This window comes from Gopherus evgoodei, chromosome 12 (genome assembly GCF_007399415.2).
Source record: "Gopherus evgoodei ecotype Sinaloan lineage chromosome 12, rGopEvg1_v1.p, whole genome shotgun sequence".
In the NCBI taxonomy this organism is placed as follows: domain Eukaryota; kingdom Metazoa; phylum Chordata; order Testudines; family Testudinidae; genus Gopherus; species Gopherus evgoodei.
Window position 1 is genome coordinate 14,393,716 of NC_044333.1, and position 17,818 is coordinate 14,411,533.

General features: G+C 44.3%; 1 protein-coding gene across 13 annotated transcripts in view; it reads right to left on the reverse strand.

Moving 5' to 3' along the window:
- The window catches only part of CHD9 (chromodomain helicase DNA binding protein 9), a 204,044-nt gene that overhangs the window by 44,407 nt on the left and 141,819 nt on the right, over positions 1-17,818 (reverse strand). For 12 of the 13 annotated variants that reach the window (XM_030581904.1, XM_030581914.1, XM_030581913.1 and 9 more), the window contains 5 exons: positions 17,338-17,517; positions 13,982-14,092; positions 6,385-6,581; positions 5,040-5,239; positions 4,364-4,523 (listed from right to left, as the gene is read on the reverse strand). In XM_030581904.1, coding sequence (XP_030437764.1) covers positions 4,364-4,523; positions 5,040-5,239; positions 6,385-6,581; positions 13,982-14,092; positions 17,338-17,517 — 848 coding nt within the window. The remainder of the gene's footprint in view (positions 1-4,363; positions 4,524-5,039; positions 5,240-6,384; positions 6,582-13,981; positions 14,093-17,337; positions 17,518-17,818) is intronic. The other variant, XM_030581909.1, reaches the window with a different exon arrangement.

Here is a 17,818-nt window from a genome sequence, read left to right on the forward strand (position 1 = left end):
TTTGCAACCTAAAATGCTAGCTTAAAATAGTTTAATGTTAATGTATTATTTATATACTGTACAGTACAAATAAGATTACTCTAATACCTGTGGGTTTTCAACCAAATTTCTCTTAAAATTTGCTTATTGAGAAACAAGTATTTTAGACCACAGAAGTTGTAATACTGTGCAACAAACAATTTAAAGTGTGTCACAAAACCCACCATATTATTTCTAAACTGACTATATGCCACCAGACCTGAAGAAGAGCTCTGTGTGGCTCAAAAACTTGTCTCTCTCTCCAACGGAAACTGGTCCAATAAAAGATATTACCTGATCCACATATCTCACCAGAAGCTCACTCATTTGTTTCCAAGTTCAAATGTAACTGCCAAGCAAATCTACACAGTACATCGGACCCTCGCTAGAACGCGTGTCTATATAGTGTGAATTCACATATAATGCAGTCGCAGCCATGGATCCCAAATGTAATTACTTTAATTGCAATTCATTTTAACGTGGTCCCCACGTTAATGCGGTACCACACATGAATCCCAAATCCTGCGTTCTAGCGAGGGTCCGGTGTATCTCCACAGTGAAAATCCTGACTCCACTCACATCAGTGTGATTTTTCCCATTGACTTAATCTGGCCAGGATTTCACCCTTGACTGAACTAAGCCAAGGCCCCATGGTAGTTGCAGCCAAGCCATATGAGAAATAGGAAAAGCCCAGCTTGCAATGTTTTAGTCATATACCCTGCTAAATGCTGTAGTAACAAATATCAAATAAAAGAGTAAAAGAGAATATACTGGGAAAACAGCTCTCACAAACAGATGATTGCGCTGTCAAGTGATTAAAAAAAATTAATTGTGACTAATCGCGATTAAAAAAAATTGCTATAAATCGCACTGTTAAACAATAATAGAATACCATTTATGTAACTATTTTTGGATGTTTTTTACAATTCTCAAAAATATTGATATCGATTACAACATAGCATACAAAATATACAGTGCTCATTTTGTATTTATTTTTATTATAAATATTTGCACTGTAAAAATAAAAGAAATAGTATTTTTCAATTCACTTAATACAGGTACTGTAGTGCAATCTCTTTATCATGAATGTTGAACTGACAAATGTAGAGTTATGTACAAAAAAAACTTCATTCAAAAATAAAACAATGTAAAACGTTGGAGCCTTCAAGTCCACTCAGTCCTACTTCTTGTTCAGCCAATCACTCAGACACACAAGTTTGTTTACATTTGCAGGAGATACTGCTGCCTGCTTCTTGTTTACAATGTCACCTGAAAGTGAGAACAAGTGTGAGCATGGCACTGTTGTAGCCGGCGTCGCAAGATATTTACATGCCAGATGTGCTAAAGAGTCATATGTCCCTTAATGCTTCAACCACCATTCCAGGGACAGGCATCCATGCTGATGATGGGTTCTGCCCAATAACGATCCAAAGCGATGCAGACCAACGCATGATCATTTCATCATCTGAGTCATGTCACCAGCAGAAAAGATAGTTACCTTTTCCATAACTCGTGTTCTTCGAAATGTGTTGCTCGTGTCCATTCAACTTAGGTGTGTGTGGATACTGTTGTGGATACTGCTGATGGAAAAACTTCCGGCACTGCTGCATGTGGTGAGCACACACACCTAAGTTGAATGGACATGAGCAATCACTCGAAGCAGGAGGCTGATTTTCTTTTTTGGTGATTCAGGTTCTGTAGTTTCCGCATCAGAGTGCTCCTCTTTTAAGACTTCTGAAAGCATGCTCCACACCCTGTCCCGATCAGATTTTGGAAGGCACTTCAGATTCTTAAATCTTGGATTGAGTGCTGTAGCTATCTTTAGAAATCTCACTTTGGTACTTCTTTGCGTTTTGTCAAAACTGCAGTGAAAGTGTTCTTAAAACCAACAACATGCTGGGTCATCATCCAAAATGGCTACAACATGAAATATTTGGCAGAATGCGGGAAAACAAGGAGCAGGAGACATACAAGTCTTCCCCAATGAGTTCAATCATAAATTTAATTAACAAATTATTTTTTTAATGAGCGTCATCAGCATGGAAGCATGTCCTCTGGAATGGTGGCCAAAGCATGAAGGGGCATACAAATATTTAGCGTATCTGGCATGTAAATACCTCACAGTGCTGGCTACAAAAATGTCTGTTCTCACTTTCAGGTGACATTGCAAATAAGAAGTGGGTAGCATTATCTCCCATAAATGTACACAAACTTGTTTCTCTTAGCCACTGGCTGCCCAAGAAGTAAGACTGAGTGGACTTTAGGCTCTAAAGTTTTACATTGTTTTGGTTTTGAGCCCTATTATCCCAGTCAAGACCTTAGCTAACAGCTAACTACACTATTAAACACTAATTATAATTAAACAAAGGCCTGAAGTCCAATGGAAGAAAACCCTTAGCTCAGACGAGCAAAAGAGGTGCTCCAACTGACCACCATGGCCGATCAGAGGGAACTAAGAGGCCGTGAGCCAGCAGCACCTAATATACCACGGCATGGGTGTGGTACACTAGTGGGCACTACAGCTGGCCCTATGGGTACCACTAAGCCAAAGATCTCTGAGGTCGCACACGTGGGCGTGCGCGCACACCTAGAATGGAATCGACATGAGCAAGCACTCGAAGAAGAATCAATATATTTTAAAATGTAGATAAACATCCAAAATATTTAATAAATTTCAATTGATATTCTATTATTTAACAGTGCGATTAAAACTATTAATTTTTTTAAATTGTAAGAAATTTTTTTGAGTTAATTGCGTGAGTTAACTGGGATTAATCGACAGCCCTAATAAATAAGTATAATTCCTTATATTTTACAATGCTGAAATCTAGAACACTAACATTAATCTAAAGTTACATGCTGTAACCTTTGCAGCTTTGCACAGCAGTGTTACTCTGTATACAACAGCAGAATACAAGAAGGCTTGAGGAATACACTCAAACCAAAAGCCTTTAGGCATTCTGCTATGCTTGGCTATTGCAGACAGGAGCACACATATGGAGCCACGTAAGAAAAAGTCTGTAAGGTTTATAGTGTTTTTGTATAGCAATGAATTTTATTTATGTTCTACTTTCCCCCAAATGCTTTTTACTTATGCTAAACTGTTTAAACAAGAGGAGATGTGAAGTATTGTAATCTCTGTGTTAGCTATAGAGTTATTCCAGAGAACAAGAAATAGACGAACAATTTTGTAGATGATTAGCTAACGACGTGCCCTCTGTTCCAAGCTATAACTGCTGAAGGCTGCCTCTAAAGATTTGCTGATTTCTGGAATACTATGATCAAAACAAGGTAATAAACAAGGTTACAAACTTTGCTCTGTTTAATGCAGGGTCTGTGCAAGACTTTCAAAACATGTCAAATATAATAGATGAGAAGTAATGCAAAGAAATGACGAAACCCTCAACCCTAGTATAAACAGAGCCAGAGTGAAGCTCAGATTTTGAGAGAGCTTATAAACTGCATTGCTGACTCCCAGACTGGTGGTAATGTATTGGTCTTTCTGTATTACACTGTTTTAATCTTTGACTAATAATCTTTGATTAATAAAACTGATTGAGCCTAGCTATTTACTGAGTTAAATCAAACCCACAACAACCTCTAAAATCCAGATGATCCCATGCCTTCCCACGGTTTTGAAACTGAAATGTATCTGTGTCTTCTAATGCCTGTAACCTCAACATATAGCTTAACCCAACAACAGAAACCCCCATACTGAAAGAAAAACAGGAAACCGATGGCAAGATTTCAGAAGCTGAGATTTTGCAGAAAGAGGATGGACAGAGGGCTGCTTCTACTCCATGCCGCCCAAACCCAGCGCGCTTGTTACAGATGTCTGGCACTGTAGGTGCATTCTTAACAAGAAAGGGCCCACAAAGACCAGCAGGTGTAACATCATCACCCAGAAATGTGTGGCCCATCCTCCACAAGCCTGCCCCACAAGCAGGTGTTAGTATCTCATTCTGTACAAAACCCATAATTGTGAATTCTGTGGTTCTACAGAAGAAGGAGACTTCCCAGATCTCTGTTCACAGAATGATAAGTTGGCAAACAAGAAAGGAAACAAACAGTAGTAGTTAATATTTGTAAGATGCTTTGGAAATGTACGATAAGATGCTGTAGAGGCTACTACTACTACAACTACTACTACTACTACAACAAGAGGTATGTTACTTTCTGCTTTGTAAAATCATTGGTGGGGAAAAATGAACGCCGCCTCCCGCCTTTTTGTTCTTCAAGATATACTTTTTAATCTTTCAAGAGCATAACAACAAAGAACTAAACGAAAAAATAATCTTTTATACGAACTGAAAAAATATATTCACATATTTATATTAGTACTTACTTATTGCAGTGATGCTTTATGTGTTTTTTATATCCTTCATCTTGCAGTAGATGTTCCGGATTATATTTTCGAAGCCATTCTGCTTTATGTATATCAAATGTGCTAGCCTGAGTCTTCACTTTCTTTCCTTTTCTACCCCTGGGTACAGGCGCTGACAAACCTACACAAAATGAAAATACAAAGCAATGGACAGTAATGTACAACTGGCAGATGCTTTGCAGTCTTTTTTAAATTAATGTATTCTAAAAGAGAGGTAAACGCTGGTGTGGTGACCTCAAATGCCATATGGGATACCAGGCTCATTATAGCTCCTTGCTCTGCCAGAAAGGGAATGTCTAAGAGGTGTACTTCACCATTAGGACAGAAAGATAAAGGAGAGACTGCATGTTGTCACTGGTAGCATACACAGTGTACTAGGTTTCAATGAGCAGGAACTAGTGGGAAGGTTAAGTTTACGTACAGTATACCAAACCATTGTGGAAAGCCGGCAATAGCAAAGAATGGGAAAAAGGAAGAGAATTTTCTTTTCCAATGAACCTTTTGAGATACCCTCAGCAAAATCCATATACTTTAGTTATTACATTATTACATTACATTCTTCTTGAAACATACTTAGAAAATGTCACAAACTTACAAACAACAAGTTGTCTAATTACAGAAACACTTAGTTCCTTACCTAGGTGATTTTGTAGCTCTCGTGTTTGCCCATCCTCTGTTGGGGTGATGAGATCCCATATAAAACTTTTTATCTTTTCATCTCCTCTGTAGTGAACAAGGCAATATGCTAGGAGTGCTCGGCAAATTATCTCCACATCCTGTTCATTTAGTTGCCTCTTGAAGCGACCGTGTGATAAAATCTCTCTCCAACGACCCCACCTGATCCAAAGTGACACACCCAGCAGAGTTTTTAAAATACAATACTCAGGCAATCTGTACGTGAGCATTATTGCAAAAGGAACAACTTCTTAAGATTTTGTGATTTTCACTTTTTTTTGGTATCTTCGACAGCTTAAGCTACCAGAATGCAGAGGACTGTTAATTACTCAGGTTTCAGATACATGACGTAAATATCAAAATAACTGTTTGAAATGAAATTCTGAAGACTGTATATCTCAAATATGGATCACAGGTTTAGATTTTTCAAAAATGGTTATTACAATACTGCTAAATGCACATACACTCACTCTCTTTTTATGTAAAATATGGCCAGGATTTTTGTTCCCAAATATTAGGCTCATCAATAGTAGGCTTGATTTTCAAAAGTGCTGAGCATCTGCAAGTTCCTATTCAAGCCAACTGGAACTGCAGGGTGCTTAGTATTTTTGAAAATCAGGCTGCTTATGCACCTAATTATGGATTTACAAGCCTAACTTATTGAAAATTGTGTCCTATTTTTCCAGACTGATTTTAAAATGAACACAAACTGCATGTGAATTATATTATGCAATTTCTAACTATGCATAGTTCTTTCCACTGAACACTTATAATTAATGTATAATCTGTGGATTAACAAGTTTCTCACATTTTGATTCAAGAGGAAAAAAATTTGCTCCTCTATTAAAAACTTTTCAGAAGGGGAAATACTTACACAGGGTACAGAACAAAACTCCCATCCCAAACAGATTCCCCCAACACGTCTGATGCATATGACTCTGATTTAAGAACTGCTATATTTTGACAGCATTATTTGTGAGCTACAGTTCATCTGAGCTCCTGAAAGCACTCTTAATCAGGGAGAATGAGAATTAAAAACAGTACATTAAGAGTATATTAGAAAAATGACTTTAAATAGTGAAGAAAAAGTAAAGGAGTTATGCTGCCAATGTATCTCATACTTTACTAGTTTATAAGTCTCAACACTTGGCAACATTTAAAATGCACATAAGAATTTTATCTTAAGATCTGTAATTCATTCTTTTTTTTAATAAAACTAAAAGTATATTCCATAAGTAGGATTTAGTATATTTAGAAATCAACACTATGTTGTCAGTTTCACTTTAACAAAATAGAGCATATTTTACCCATAGACTAGTAAGTTTTTCTCCACTCGAAAGCACTCTGTTCTTCCATATCCACTGGAGCGGTCACAGGGTCTGCGGAGTTTTGGTTTATCATCCCCTTCACTCTCTGCTTCTGATAACTCCGCCAGCTCATCTTTTGTAGCACTAAAGGGTCTTGTTTGCTTCCTAATTCTTGGGGTATCAATAACCAGGCTGTTCTGTAAAATGTTAACAAATATTATTTAAGACATGGTTGGTGACATTTTCTAAAAGTACCTGACATCATTTTGAGAGGGCAATTTCTTTTTAAATTCCATTAACGTTTACATAAAAATCAAAGAAATTACTAGCTGTAAACCAATTATAATATTCTTATGCAACAAAAACAGACATTCTTCGTTATTTACTCCTTCAGCGAGACCAATACATTAGTTACAAACTAGATGTAATACGGTATTTTATTTGTACTAGGTATTGGGAACCACTTCCTTCCCTATGCTCTGGGCAATGCAAAGGAGCTATAAAGCCATTTTAAAACTAACTACCTAGGGATTCCTTCAGCACAGGGGTAGCGTTAGGATTGTGCAGAAAAAAAATGGGTTACCTACCTTTTGTAACTGTTGTACTTCGAGATGTGTTGCTCATGTCTATTCCATTTTAGGTGTGCACGTTCCCACGTGCACAGTTGTCTGAGATTTCTGCCTTAGCAGTATCCGTTGGATTGGCTGTGGTGCCCCCTGGAGTGGCGCTCCCATGTGGCGGGGAATCAGGTGCCGCCAGCCCTGTGCCCTCAGTTCCTTCTTGCCGGCAACTCCGACAGAGGGGTAGGAGGGTGGGAAACGGACATGAGCAACACATCTTGAAGAACAGTTACAAAAGGTAGGTAGGTAACTGTACATTTTTTCTTCTTTGAGTGCCTGCTCATGTCAATTCCACTAGAAGAACCACCAACATTGTGGCTCTCTCTCGCACTCCGAAATGCCTATGGTAGGGGTTGTGGCCAATGGAAACAAAGCAGTCAGACTGCCTCTTGTGTTCCAGCCATTCTTAGGTGCTAAAATAGTCTCCTGGGTCATTTGGAAAAAAACGGTTACCCACCTTTTAGTAACTGTTGTTCTTCGAGATGTGTTCTTCATGTCCATTCAAAGTAGGTGTGCGCCCACCGCATGCACACCAGCCGGAAGATCTTCCCCTAACAGCATCCGTAGGGATGGCCCTGGCGCCCCCTGGAGTGGTGCCACTATGGCGCCCTATAAAGGGGCCCGCTGACCCTCCACCCCCTCAGTTCCTTCCTGCCGGCACTCTGACACAGAGGCAGGAGGGTGGGGTATTGGAATGGACATGAACAACACATCTTGAAGAACAACAGTTACTAAAAGGTGGGTAATAGTTTTTTCTTCTTCGAGTGGTTGTTCATGTCCATTCAAAGTAGGTGACTCACAAGCCTAATCTTAGGTGGCGAGGTCGGAGATCACTGCTGACTGGAGTACTGCACGACCGAAGGCTGCAACATCCCTAGCCTGGTGATTGATGGTGTAGTGGGACGAGAATGTGTGGATGGAGGACCACGTGGCCGCTCTACAAATCTCGTGAGTCAGGATCTGAGCCAGGAACGCCGCACAGGAGGCCTGCGCCCTAGTGGAATGGGCTGTGACCGGAGGGACAGAGGTCTTAGCTATGCGGTAGCATTCCCAGATGCAGGTCGCGATCCACAAAGAGATTCGCTGAGAGGAAACTGGGAGACCCTTCATCCTATCCACCATTGCGATGAAGAGCTGAGTCAAGTGTCTGAACGGCTTGGTACGCTCAATGTAAAAAGCCAAGGCCCTGCGGACATCCAGGGAATGTAACCTCTGCTCCTCATTGGAAGAGTGTGGTTTCGGATAAAACACTGGGAGAAAAATATCTTGACCCCTGTGGAACTCTGAGATGACCTTGGGTAGGAAAGCCAGGTGAGGTCTAAATTGGGCCTTGTCCTTATAGAAGACGGTGTACGGGGGCTCGGATGTTAATGCCCTGAGCTCCGACACCCTCCTGGCCAAGGCGATGGCCACCAGGAAGGCAGTCTTATACAACAAGTACAAGGGGCACGAAGCCAGAGGCTCAACAGGAGGTCCCAAGAGGGTAGAGAGGACCAGATTCAGGTCCCAAGCAGGTGCCGGCCGACAAACATGCGGAAATAGGCTGTCCATACTTTTGAGGAAATGCCTGACCAGCGGGTTCGCAAACACCGAGGTATCCCCCTCTCCCGGATGGAAACCCAAGATGTCTGCCAAGTGAACACGAATCGAGGAGAGGGAGAAGCCCTGTTGTCTGAGGTGGAGCAAATAGTCTAGGACAATGGGGATTGGGATCCCCAGCGGACTGTAACCTCACTGATCCGACCATATGGAGAAGCGCTTCCATTTGGCCAGGTAAGTGGCCCTAGTTGATGGTTTCCTACTACCAAGCAGCACTTGTTTGACCTGCTGGGAGCACTGCATCTCCATAGGGTTCAGCCATGGAGCATCCAGGCTGTGAGATGAAGGGACTCCAGGTTCGGGTGGCGGAGGGAGCCCCGGTCCTGCATGATCAGGTCCAGGAGCAGGGGCAGCGTCAGGGGCGCCTGAACAGACATGTGCAGGAGTGACGTGAACCAGTGTTGATGAGGACACGCCGGAGCTATCAGGATTACCCGTGCGTGGTCCCTGCGAATCTTCAAAATCACCCTATGTATCAGGGGGATCAGAGGAAAGGCGTAGAGCAGACCGACCCCCCCAAGACTGTAGGAAGGCATCCGACAGAGACCTGTGACTGCGGCCCAAGAGGGAGCAGAACCATCGGCACTTTCTGTTTTCCCCCAAGGCGAACAGGTTTAACCAGGGAAAGCCCCAGGGAAAATTGAGCGTATCATGTCCCATCGGAGGGACCACTCGTGACCCTGGAATGAGCGGCTGAGGATGTCTGCCAAACCGTTCTGCTCCTGGAAGGTAGGATGTCGTCAAGCGGGTAGCACTGTGGACGCAGAAATCCCACAGCACAAGGGGTTCCCTGCACAGAGGAGAGGAGCGTGCACCCGTTTGTTGATATAAAAGACTGCCGACGTGTTGTCCGAGAGGACTGAAACACATCTGCCGGTCAGGTGGGACCGGAAGGTCAAACAAGCCAGGCGAACCGCTCTCAGCTCCCTGACATTGATATGCAACTCGAGGTCCTCCAGCGACCACAAGCCCTGCGTCCTGAGGTGTCCCAGGTGCGCTTCCCAACCCCAATCCGAGGCCTCAGTTACCAGGAAGAGGGAGGGTTGAGGGGCAGCGAAGGGGACACCCATGCACACTTTCTGCGGGTCGAGCCACCACCTCAACGAGCATAGCACCAAGTGGGGAATGGACATCACTGAGTCCAAGCGGTCCCTGGCCGGGCGATATACTGTCGCTAACCAGGACTGTAGCGGGCCAAGCCGGGGTCTGGCATGGTTTACCACACTGATGCACGCCACCATGTGACCCAACAGCCGGAGGCAAACTCGCGCCGTGGTAATCAGGGCGCGGTGCAGTCCGAGGATGAGCTCGGAAATTGCATGGAACCTGGATTCTGGCAGGTATGCTCTGGTGTGGGTGGAGTTCAGAACTGCTCCTATGAACTCTATTCGTTGTTTCAGAGACAGGGTGGACTTGGTTTCGTTCAAGAGGAGGCTGAGATTGAGAAAGGTCCGCCTGATGAACGACACCTGGGTCTCCACCTGCTCCTTGGAGCAGCCCTTTATGAGCCAGTCATCCAGGTAGGGGAATACCTGGATGCCCCGCCTGCGCAGGAAGGCCGTCACAACTGCCATGCACTTCCTGAAGACCCTTGGAGCAGCTGACAGGCTGAACAGGAGCACCGTGAACTGCAGATGGGCGTCAACCACGACAAACCTGAGGTACCGACGGTGTCGGAGAATTATGGCAATGTGGAAATAAGCGTCCTTTAAGTCGAGGGCGGCACACCAATCTCCTGGATCCAGGGAGGGAATAATTGAGGACAAGGAGACCATGCAGAACTTAAGCTTTCGTACAAACTTGTTCAGCCGCCGCAAGCCTAGGATGGATCTCAGGCCCCCTTTCGCCTTCGGTAGTAGGAAATACCGGCAGTAGAAGCCTTTGCCCCTGAGCTCCCGAGGGACTTCCTCCACTGCCCCTGCCTCCATGAGGGACTTCACTTCTTGACTTAGAAGTTGTTTGTGAGATGGGTCCCTGAAGAGGGACGGGGAGCGGGGTTGGTGGGGGGGAGGGAGGGAGGGAAAACTGGATAGAATATCCCCTCTCTACCGTGCTGAGCACCCAGCTCTCCGACGTGATTCAGGACCAGGCATGGTAGAAGGGGGACAGATGTGACCCAAAGGTAGGGGTAGAAGGATCCAGAGTCTCGATAGGTAGGTCGCCCTCGACCGTACCATCAAATAGGGGGTCTAGGCCGCGATGATGGTCTCAACCGACTGGATGCCTGGCCGGAGGGGTGGCGTTGGTGATGCTTCCTGTCATTTCTGCCCTGCCTGCGCCCCAGTTCCTGGTGAGTCTGAGGCTGGTAGGGGCGTGGAGCAGTCTGCGGCCTAAACTGCCTGTGCTGGGTAGCAGGGGTATACGAGCCCAGCGAGCGAAGCGTGGCCCGCGAGTTCTTTATGCTATGCAGACGCTTATCCATCTTTTCTGAAAACAACATCTGCCCCTTGAAGGGGAGGTCTTGAATGGTCTGCTGGACCTCATAGGGCAGGCCCGAGACCTGGAGCCAGGCTCCCCGCCGCATGACCAGGCCCGTGGCCAGGGTGCGCAAGGCTGAGTCCGCCACATCTAGGGCAGCCTGGAGAGAGGCTTGGGAGATCAGCTTCCTCTCCTCCACCAGTGCCGAAAACTCTGACCTCGAGTCCTGGGGAAGGAGCTCTGTAAACTTCGACATGGCTGAACACGTGTTATGACCATATCGGCTTACAATTGCCTGTTGGTTGGCAATGTGGAGCTGTAGGCCTGCCATGGAGTACACTTTTCTGCCAAAGAGGACGAGTCTTTTAGCGTCTCTGCTCTTTGGTGTTGACCCCTGAAACCCTTAACGCTCCCGTTGGTTGGCCGCATCCACCATCAAGGAGTTCAGGGGGTGTGTGTGTACAAGTGTTCGTGCCCTTTAGAGGGGACAAAACAGTGCCGCTCCGTTCTCTTGGCAGTAGGGGCCAGTGAGGCCGGTGTTTGCCATAAGGTGTGGGACGTATCCGCTATGGTCTTTATCAGCAGGAGAGCAACCCTGGATGGCCCTGAGGGAGACAGGATGTCTACAACAGGGTCCGCGTCCACCTTGATTTCCTCAGCTTGGATTGTGAGGCTCTGAGCTGCTCGCCGGAACAGTTGTTGGAGGAGTCAAGTGTCCTCCAGGGCTGGTGCCGCAGCCATGCCCAAAACCGCTTCATCCGGGGAGGAAGACGAGGAAATTACATGGATCAGCTCTTCCTCCGATGCGTGTTTGAGGTGCTTCGGAGAGAGCCACCAAAAGGACCGGTACTCTATCTGCAGATGCTTCCGCTGGAGAATGCTCAAAGACTTAGAGTCATCCTAATGGAGGCTGCCCTGCGGCCACCCTCAGACCCAGAACCAGCCGAGGCGGTGCCCAGCACGTCTTCCTTGGTGCGGAGCGTCCCTCAGCTGCTCCGTCGACTCCCGCACCGCAGAGAGGATGGTTGAGTCTGAACCGGCCTAGATCGCTGGAGCTCAACAGACATTTGAGCCTCCCTTCAAAACTGGAGGCATTCGAGGCGGCCTCAGACTTGATGGGACTGTGGTTGCTCGGACGGTTCCGATTCTAAATGCGGCACTGCGACCGGTACCGGGGTCACCAGTGAGCGGCTTGGCGTATCGGGCTCTGCCTGCTGAGCCCGAACTGTAGCCACTGCTGGTGCCGCTGCCCGGCTAGGGGGTGCTGAACCTGGATATAGCACACCCTTGCCCGACGACGGTGCCAGTGGAGGAGGCAGCTGCGCCAGGGCCACCGATGCCGAGGACACCGAGGCCGACCTTGATTGAGGACCAAACGCCTGGCCTACCGACTGGTGGTAGGCCCAGGGGGTCCAAAGCGGCCACTGCGAGGGCGGATGCCATTGCTGCTGCCACTGTGGGTAACACTGGTGGCTCACCCCCAAAACCAATCTCCTGCTCCGCGACTGGCTGCAGCGATAGGAGTCTGCCTCTGAGTATGAGGACCTGGGGGGAACAGCACCCAGAGCCACTGGAAAGCAGTGCTGAGGAGGCAGGGAGCCTCTTATCTGTTAGCGGCGTGGTGTGGGGAGGGAGGCGACAGCATGGCTAGCTTGCCCCTCGATTGTACTGGGGGATGGGCCGCAGTACACAACTTCCTACAGTGCGGGGAGGCCAGCGCCGGGAGTCCCATCAAGTCTGAGACCGCCTCGAATGCCTCCAGTTTTGAAGGGAGGCTCAAATGTCTGTTGAGCTCCAGCGATCTAGGCCGGTTCAGACTCAACCATCCTCTCTGCGGTGCGGGAGTCGACGGAGCAGCTGAGGGCTGTAGCCCAGCCTGTTCGCTTGCACCCGCGGATGGCGTCGGCCTCGGGTCCTGGTGGGGGGACTGTTCCCTCACTGGATTTCTCTTCTTAGTGGGAACCGGCGACAGTGAGCGGTGCCGCACTGAGGCCGACTTCCTATGACCCGACTCCGTCCGGTGCCGGCTTTTAGACCACTTGGGCTGGGCCCTAAGTCCTGATGCTGGTGCTGGGACGCTCCGCACCAAGGAAGACTTGCTGGGCACCGCCTCGGCTGGTTCTGGGTCTGAGGGTGGCCGCAGGGCAGCCTCCATTAGGATGACTCTAAGTCTTTGAGCATTCTCCAGCGGAAGCATCTGCAGATAGAGTACCGGTCCTTTTGGTGGCTCTCTCCGAAGCACCTCAAACAAGCAGAGTGTGGGTCACTCCTGGGCATGAATTTCCCGCAGTCCTTGCAGAGTTTAAACCCGAGAGACCCGGGCGTGCCCCAGCGGGCGACGAAAACTTGGGGGGGGAACCCCCCAACTACCAAGAACTATATACAATGATCTAAGTAAACTAACTATAATGTAACTATATAGATGGACTATACACAAGGATAGGACACGGCTAACTTGCTATGCGCAAGAGAAGTTCCAGCTAGCCATCACCGGCGGTAAGAAGGAACTGAGAGGGTGGAGGGTCGGTGGGCCCCTTTATAGGGTGCCGTAGTGGCGCCATTCCAGGGAGCGCCAGGGCCGACCCTACGGACACTGCTAGGGGAAAATCTTCCGGCTGGCGTGCACATGGCGCATGCAAACCTACTTTGAATGGACATGAATAACCACTCGAAGAAGAACCAGATTTACATTAGAAAAGCCCCAAAGCTGCCGATTAACCAAAGAAGTCAATTTAAAATAACAAGTGTGATGACTAGTTTAGGTGTTGGTTTAAAAAGTTTCATAAATCCAACACTGCTCTCCTTAAAGGCCAAAAGGTTTTAATATTAAGGTGGTAACTTGATAGTTCAATCTGCTGAATATTCAATCCAAATGAGCAACATGATTGTGAGAAAGCCAAAAAGGACCATTAAAAAGCATGTACACAAATGAAAATATTCACACATAAAAAAATACTTACTCTACCACTGATGGTATCTATATCTATTTCTGCCTTTTTGGCCCATTTCTGCCAGAAGTTGGGATCATCTAATGAAATATCAGTCCTATTTCCGGATGCAACAAAACTAGCCTGCAGTAAACATCATCATATTTCATTAATGGCACAAAACTGCAATACAGAATGATTATGTTAAACATACACCAAATTATTCTTTTTAAATACTAAGCCCCTTACGTTCGATGTGTGCATCAAAAATGCTTCAAAGTCACATAAATTTATAGAAAATTAAGGCAGCAGCTAACTAAGAGAGAAGCTTCTAAAAAACATTGTAGCTTCCATCAATTTGGTACTGACTAAAAGCACTAAGCGAGTACATTCTGACTGCCAGGGGCTAGCTGGTGGACAAGATATAAACTGCTGAGAACAATATTTCAGGATTATTATTGATTTGTGCTCTAAAATGTTGCTAAAACATGTACATGCTGACTGAGTTTGCAGAGTTAGAAGGGTTTCTCTATTGAGAAGATACTCCCAGTTTCTTAAAGGGATCAGAACATTTAATTAAATACATAATACTGGCAGAACAGCAGCAGCAAAAATATTCCCATGCACAGAAAAGAGATGGACAGCATCCTCTAAAAGACATTACAAAAAAGAAACTATTTAAAATAACCAACTGCAGTATATCCTTGACCAAAAACATGCCATAAGATCAGAGGAAAGAAAACAAGAACTGGACCGTGCATTTTGAAAAGAAATCTCACAAAGACAATTTGAATCCAGACCTGTCCTACAATCATGCATCTAATTAAGATTTATGTTTGGTAAAAATTATATAGATCTCCATGTGACTGCCAAAGAGATCTTGAGGCAACAACATAGAGAATAGGCTACTCTAACTAACACATCATAACTGTAATGTGCCTTCACATAATGCACCATTAAAGCCTTCCACCCCTTACATTCCCTTTTCCAGCAGTTTCTGACCTACTTTCCCCAACCACCACCACCACCCCTAAGCCATAAAAAGCTGCTACCTTTCTTCAGCAAGCCTGGAAAGCTTTAAGGTGCAGTCATTTGAAATGTTTCAGATGAGAGGCAGACTAGTGTTTGAAAAAAAAAAAAAAGTTGGATGGAGTGTCTAAAAATCTTATTTATTCTACGTATCATGTAACTTAGAATACACAAGACAAACAGCAAGGTCTCACTGCTATGCATAGTATAGCAAAGGAAAAATTACAGGCAGGATACAAAGAATTCTGAACATGCAGACAAAATCCAACTAAGGCCCTGATTTTACATTTAGCTCCATTTCGGCACAGGGTTTCACCTGAATTGAGCCCACTGCAGGATCAGGATCTAAACCTTTATATTTGTATGTAAAGCGAATGAGTCAGTAGTGTCTGTAACTTGTCAATTTTGTATTAAAAAAACAAAAAAAAAACAAAAAAACCACCACTACATGGCTATGACTCCACAATCATCCCTCAAAATATCACCTGAATCTTCAGGGGAAACCTGGAGTGGAATTTTCATAAGTGTATTTCCCTCATAACATTTAATGCAGGAAAGGTAGATTAGTAATCATTTTAACATAAGGAACTACTCAGCACTGGTAGGGAGGAAGGACTAGATGACCCTAGGAAGTCTTTGCTGCTTTTAATTCCTATGACTAATTTAGTATAACGGAGAGAAGAACTCTCTGAAAAGGCCACATCACCAAATGGATTTCATCTTACATAGGTCTTGTCTACACTACCAGGGTAAGTCAACCTAAGTTACACCACTCCAGCTACATTCATGAATAATGTAGCAGCAGTCATCGTAACTTAGGCCAACTTAATGCAGTATCTACATCACGTTGCATCAATGAGAGATGCTCTCCTGTTGACTTACCTTAATCTTCTCGTTTGGGAGGAGTACCAGAGTCGACCGGAGAGCACTCTGCGGTCAATTTAGGGGATCTTCACTAGCCCCGCTAAATCGATCACAGAAGTGTCTATCCCCGGTAAGTGTAGACATGGCCATTCAGGATTCATTTAAGTGGAGTACTTTAAGAGAATGTTCTGATTTCCAGCCCCATGTCATTTATATTAGGGGCCAAGGGCAGTTTAATGTCAAAGGCAGAGATGCAAATAACACTGGCATGGAAAGAAAAGGTCAATTAAGTATAAAAATACTTTTTGGTTGTTCTCATAAAGATATGATAGCATTAAGCTTCCTGATTCTTCTTTCCTAAGACTAGTTTTCACAAGAGAAACCTAATTCCACAATCAATGTAACTACATGCATATTCTGAGAGACATAGAAAACTAAGTTCTTCTGTCCCCCTCACCCTTTTTCGTTCCTTTTTATTTCTGCCACTTCTGTCTGCTATAGTGAGTGTTAGATGTCAGTAGCCCAACCAGTATGAGAAAGTTTATAACTCCCCATAATTCATACTGTTTGTATTCATTCTTGCAATAAAAAAATGCTTTAAAATTATTTTCAAGGGAATCATTTTAAACAAAGAGGTTTAAATTAATACAATTAGAAGTAGCCATAAAAAGGGCCACAAGCATGGCCCTTGCCAATAACCAGCATAGAGTATATTCTATTTTCTGTCTTAGATGTAAAAGCCGTCTCTAGCACCAGTAAGAAATTAGTATGGAAATATTTTCCCCAATTCTATCCTTGTCCTACACCCTCATTTTCTTTTCTGACATTTTATAGCTCTTCATTTCCTCTCCTATACAACCATCCTTGCTTTGCTTTTCAAATACCTAACAAGAAAACAATACGGATAAAGATTTGCTCCTGTATTTCCAGTATAAACCTGACAGTTATCCTTTAATCCCATTCAATGTTTATTTGCTCATCTGTGCTTTACACCTGGAATGACTGTCTTAGTTTATGTACTGAGTGTATGAATAAAGCGAAGCAAAGATATAGTATTCTCAGTAACTGTACATCCTCTATATCAAACAAATATTAGTACTCATTTAAAAAAAAAAAAAAGCAACACCAGGAGTACACAGCTATTGTTTTGCCAGCACATAGTTTCATACTTTTGAGCCTGCAATTTACTCAACGTATACCATGCCAATCAGAGATTTTTCTATGTGCACATGTCCATATAGGTTTCTCTACAGCAAGATTAGCATGCAAAATTTCTCTGGGGTACATGCACAAAACGTAAAGTAGACAAGGGTGTGCATGCAAAAGAACAGATGCAAAGTGGGCTTCATATTTTAAAAACAAACAGTCCCACGATATTCTTCACTGACACAAAGTTCTACAAATCTCACATTCTGAACCAAAGCAAAAATAAGAATGTTCTTAAATGAAAGGCAGAGTAACATGATCAAATGGAAAACAAGTTGCTGCTACTGTACCTTGGCAAATGTTGAACCCCTTCCTTCTGATTCAATTGTGATGGTTTTCGTACGGCGCTGCAAGATTTGGTCTATGTCTTCTTCACAGAATTTAGAGCCCTCATCCTCTTCATCCATAATAGCACCATAGGCACCTCTTCGAAGCAGGTCTTCTATTTCTTTTTTGGAAAGCTGTTGGATCTGTACAAATTATTGAAGGTGTTTTTGTTTTAATTTGTTTTGTAAAAATTGATAAAAAATTCTTATTAGCATATGTGCAGTATTTTTTCTACCTACTTCCAGAACCAATATTTTGATAATTAAGTTAGCTTTCCAGATTTGTAGATTTAGTATCTACATTTTTATAATTAAAAACAATTAAAATTATAAATACAATTATATTAAATATATATAAATATCATTATAACATATTTCATGCACCCTTGCTTCTACATTTGGACACCTAGTGAGTACTTTGATGAATCAGGGCTTTATTCAATGT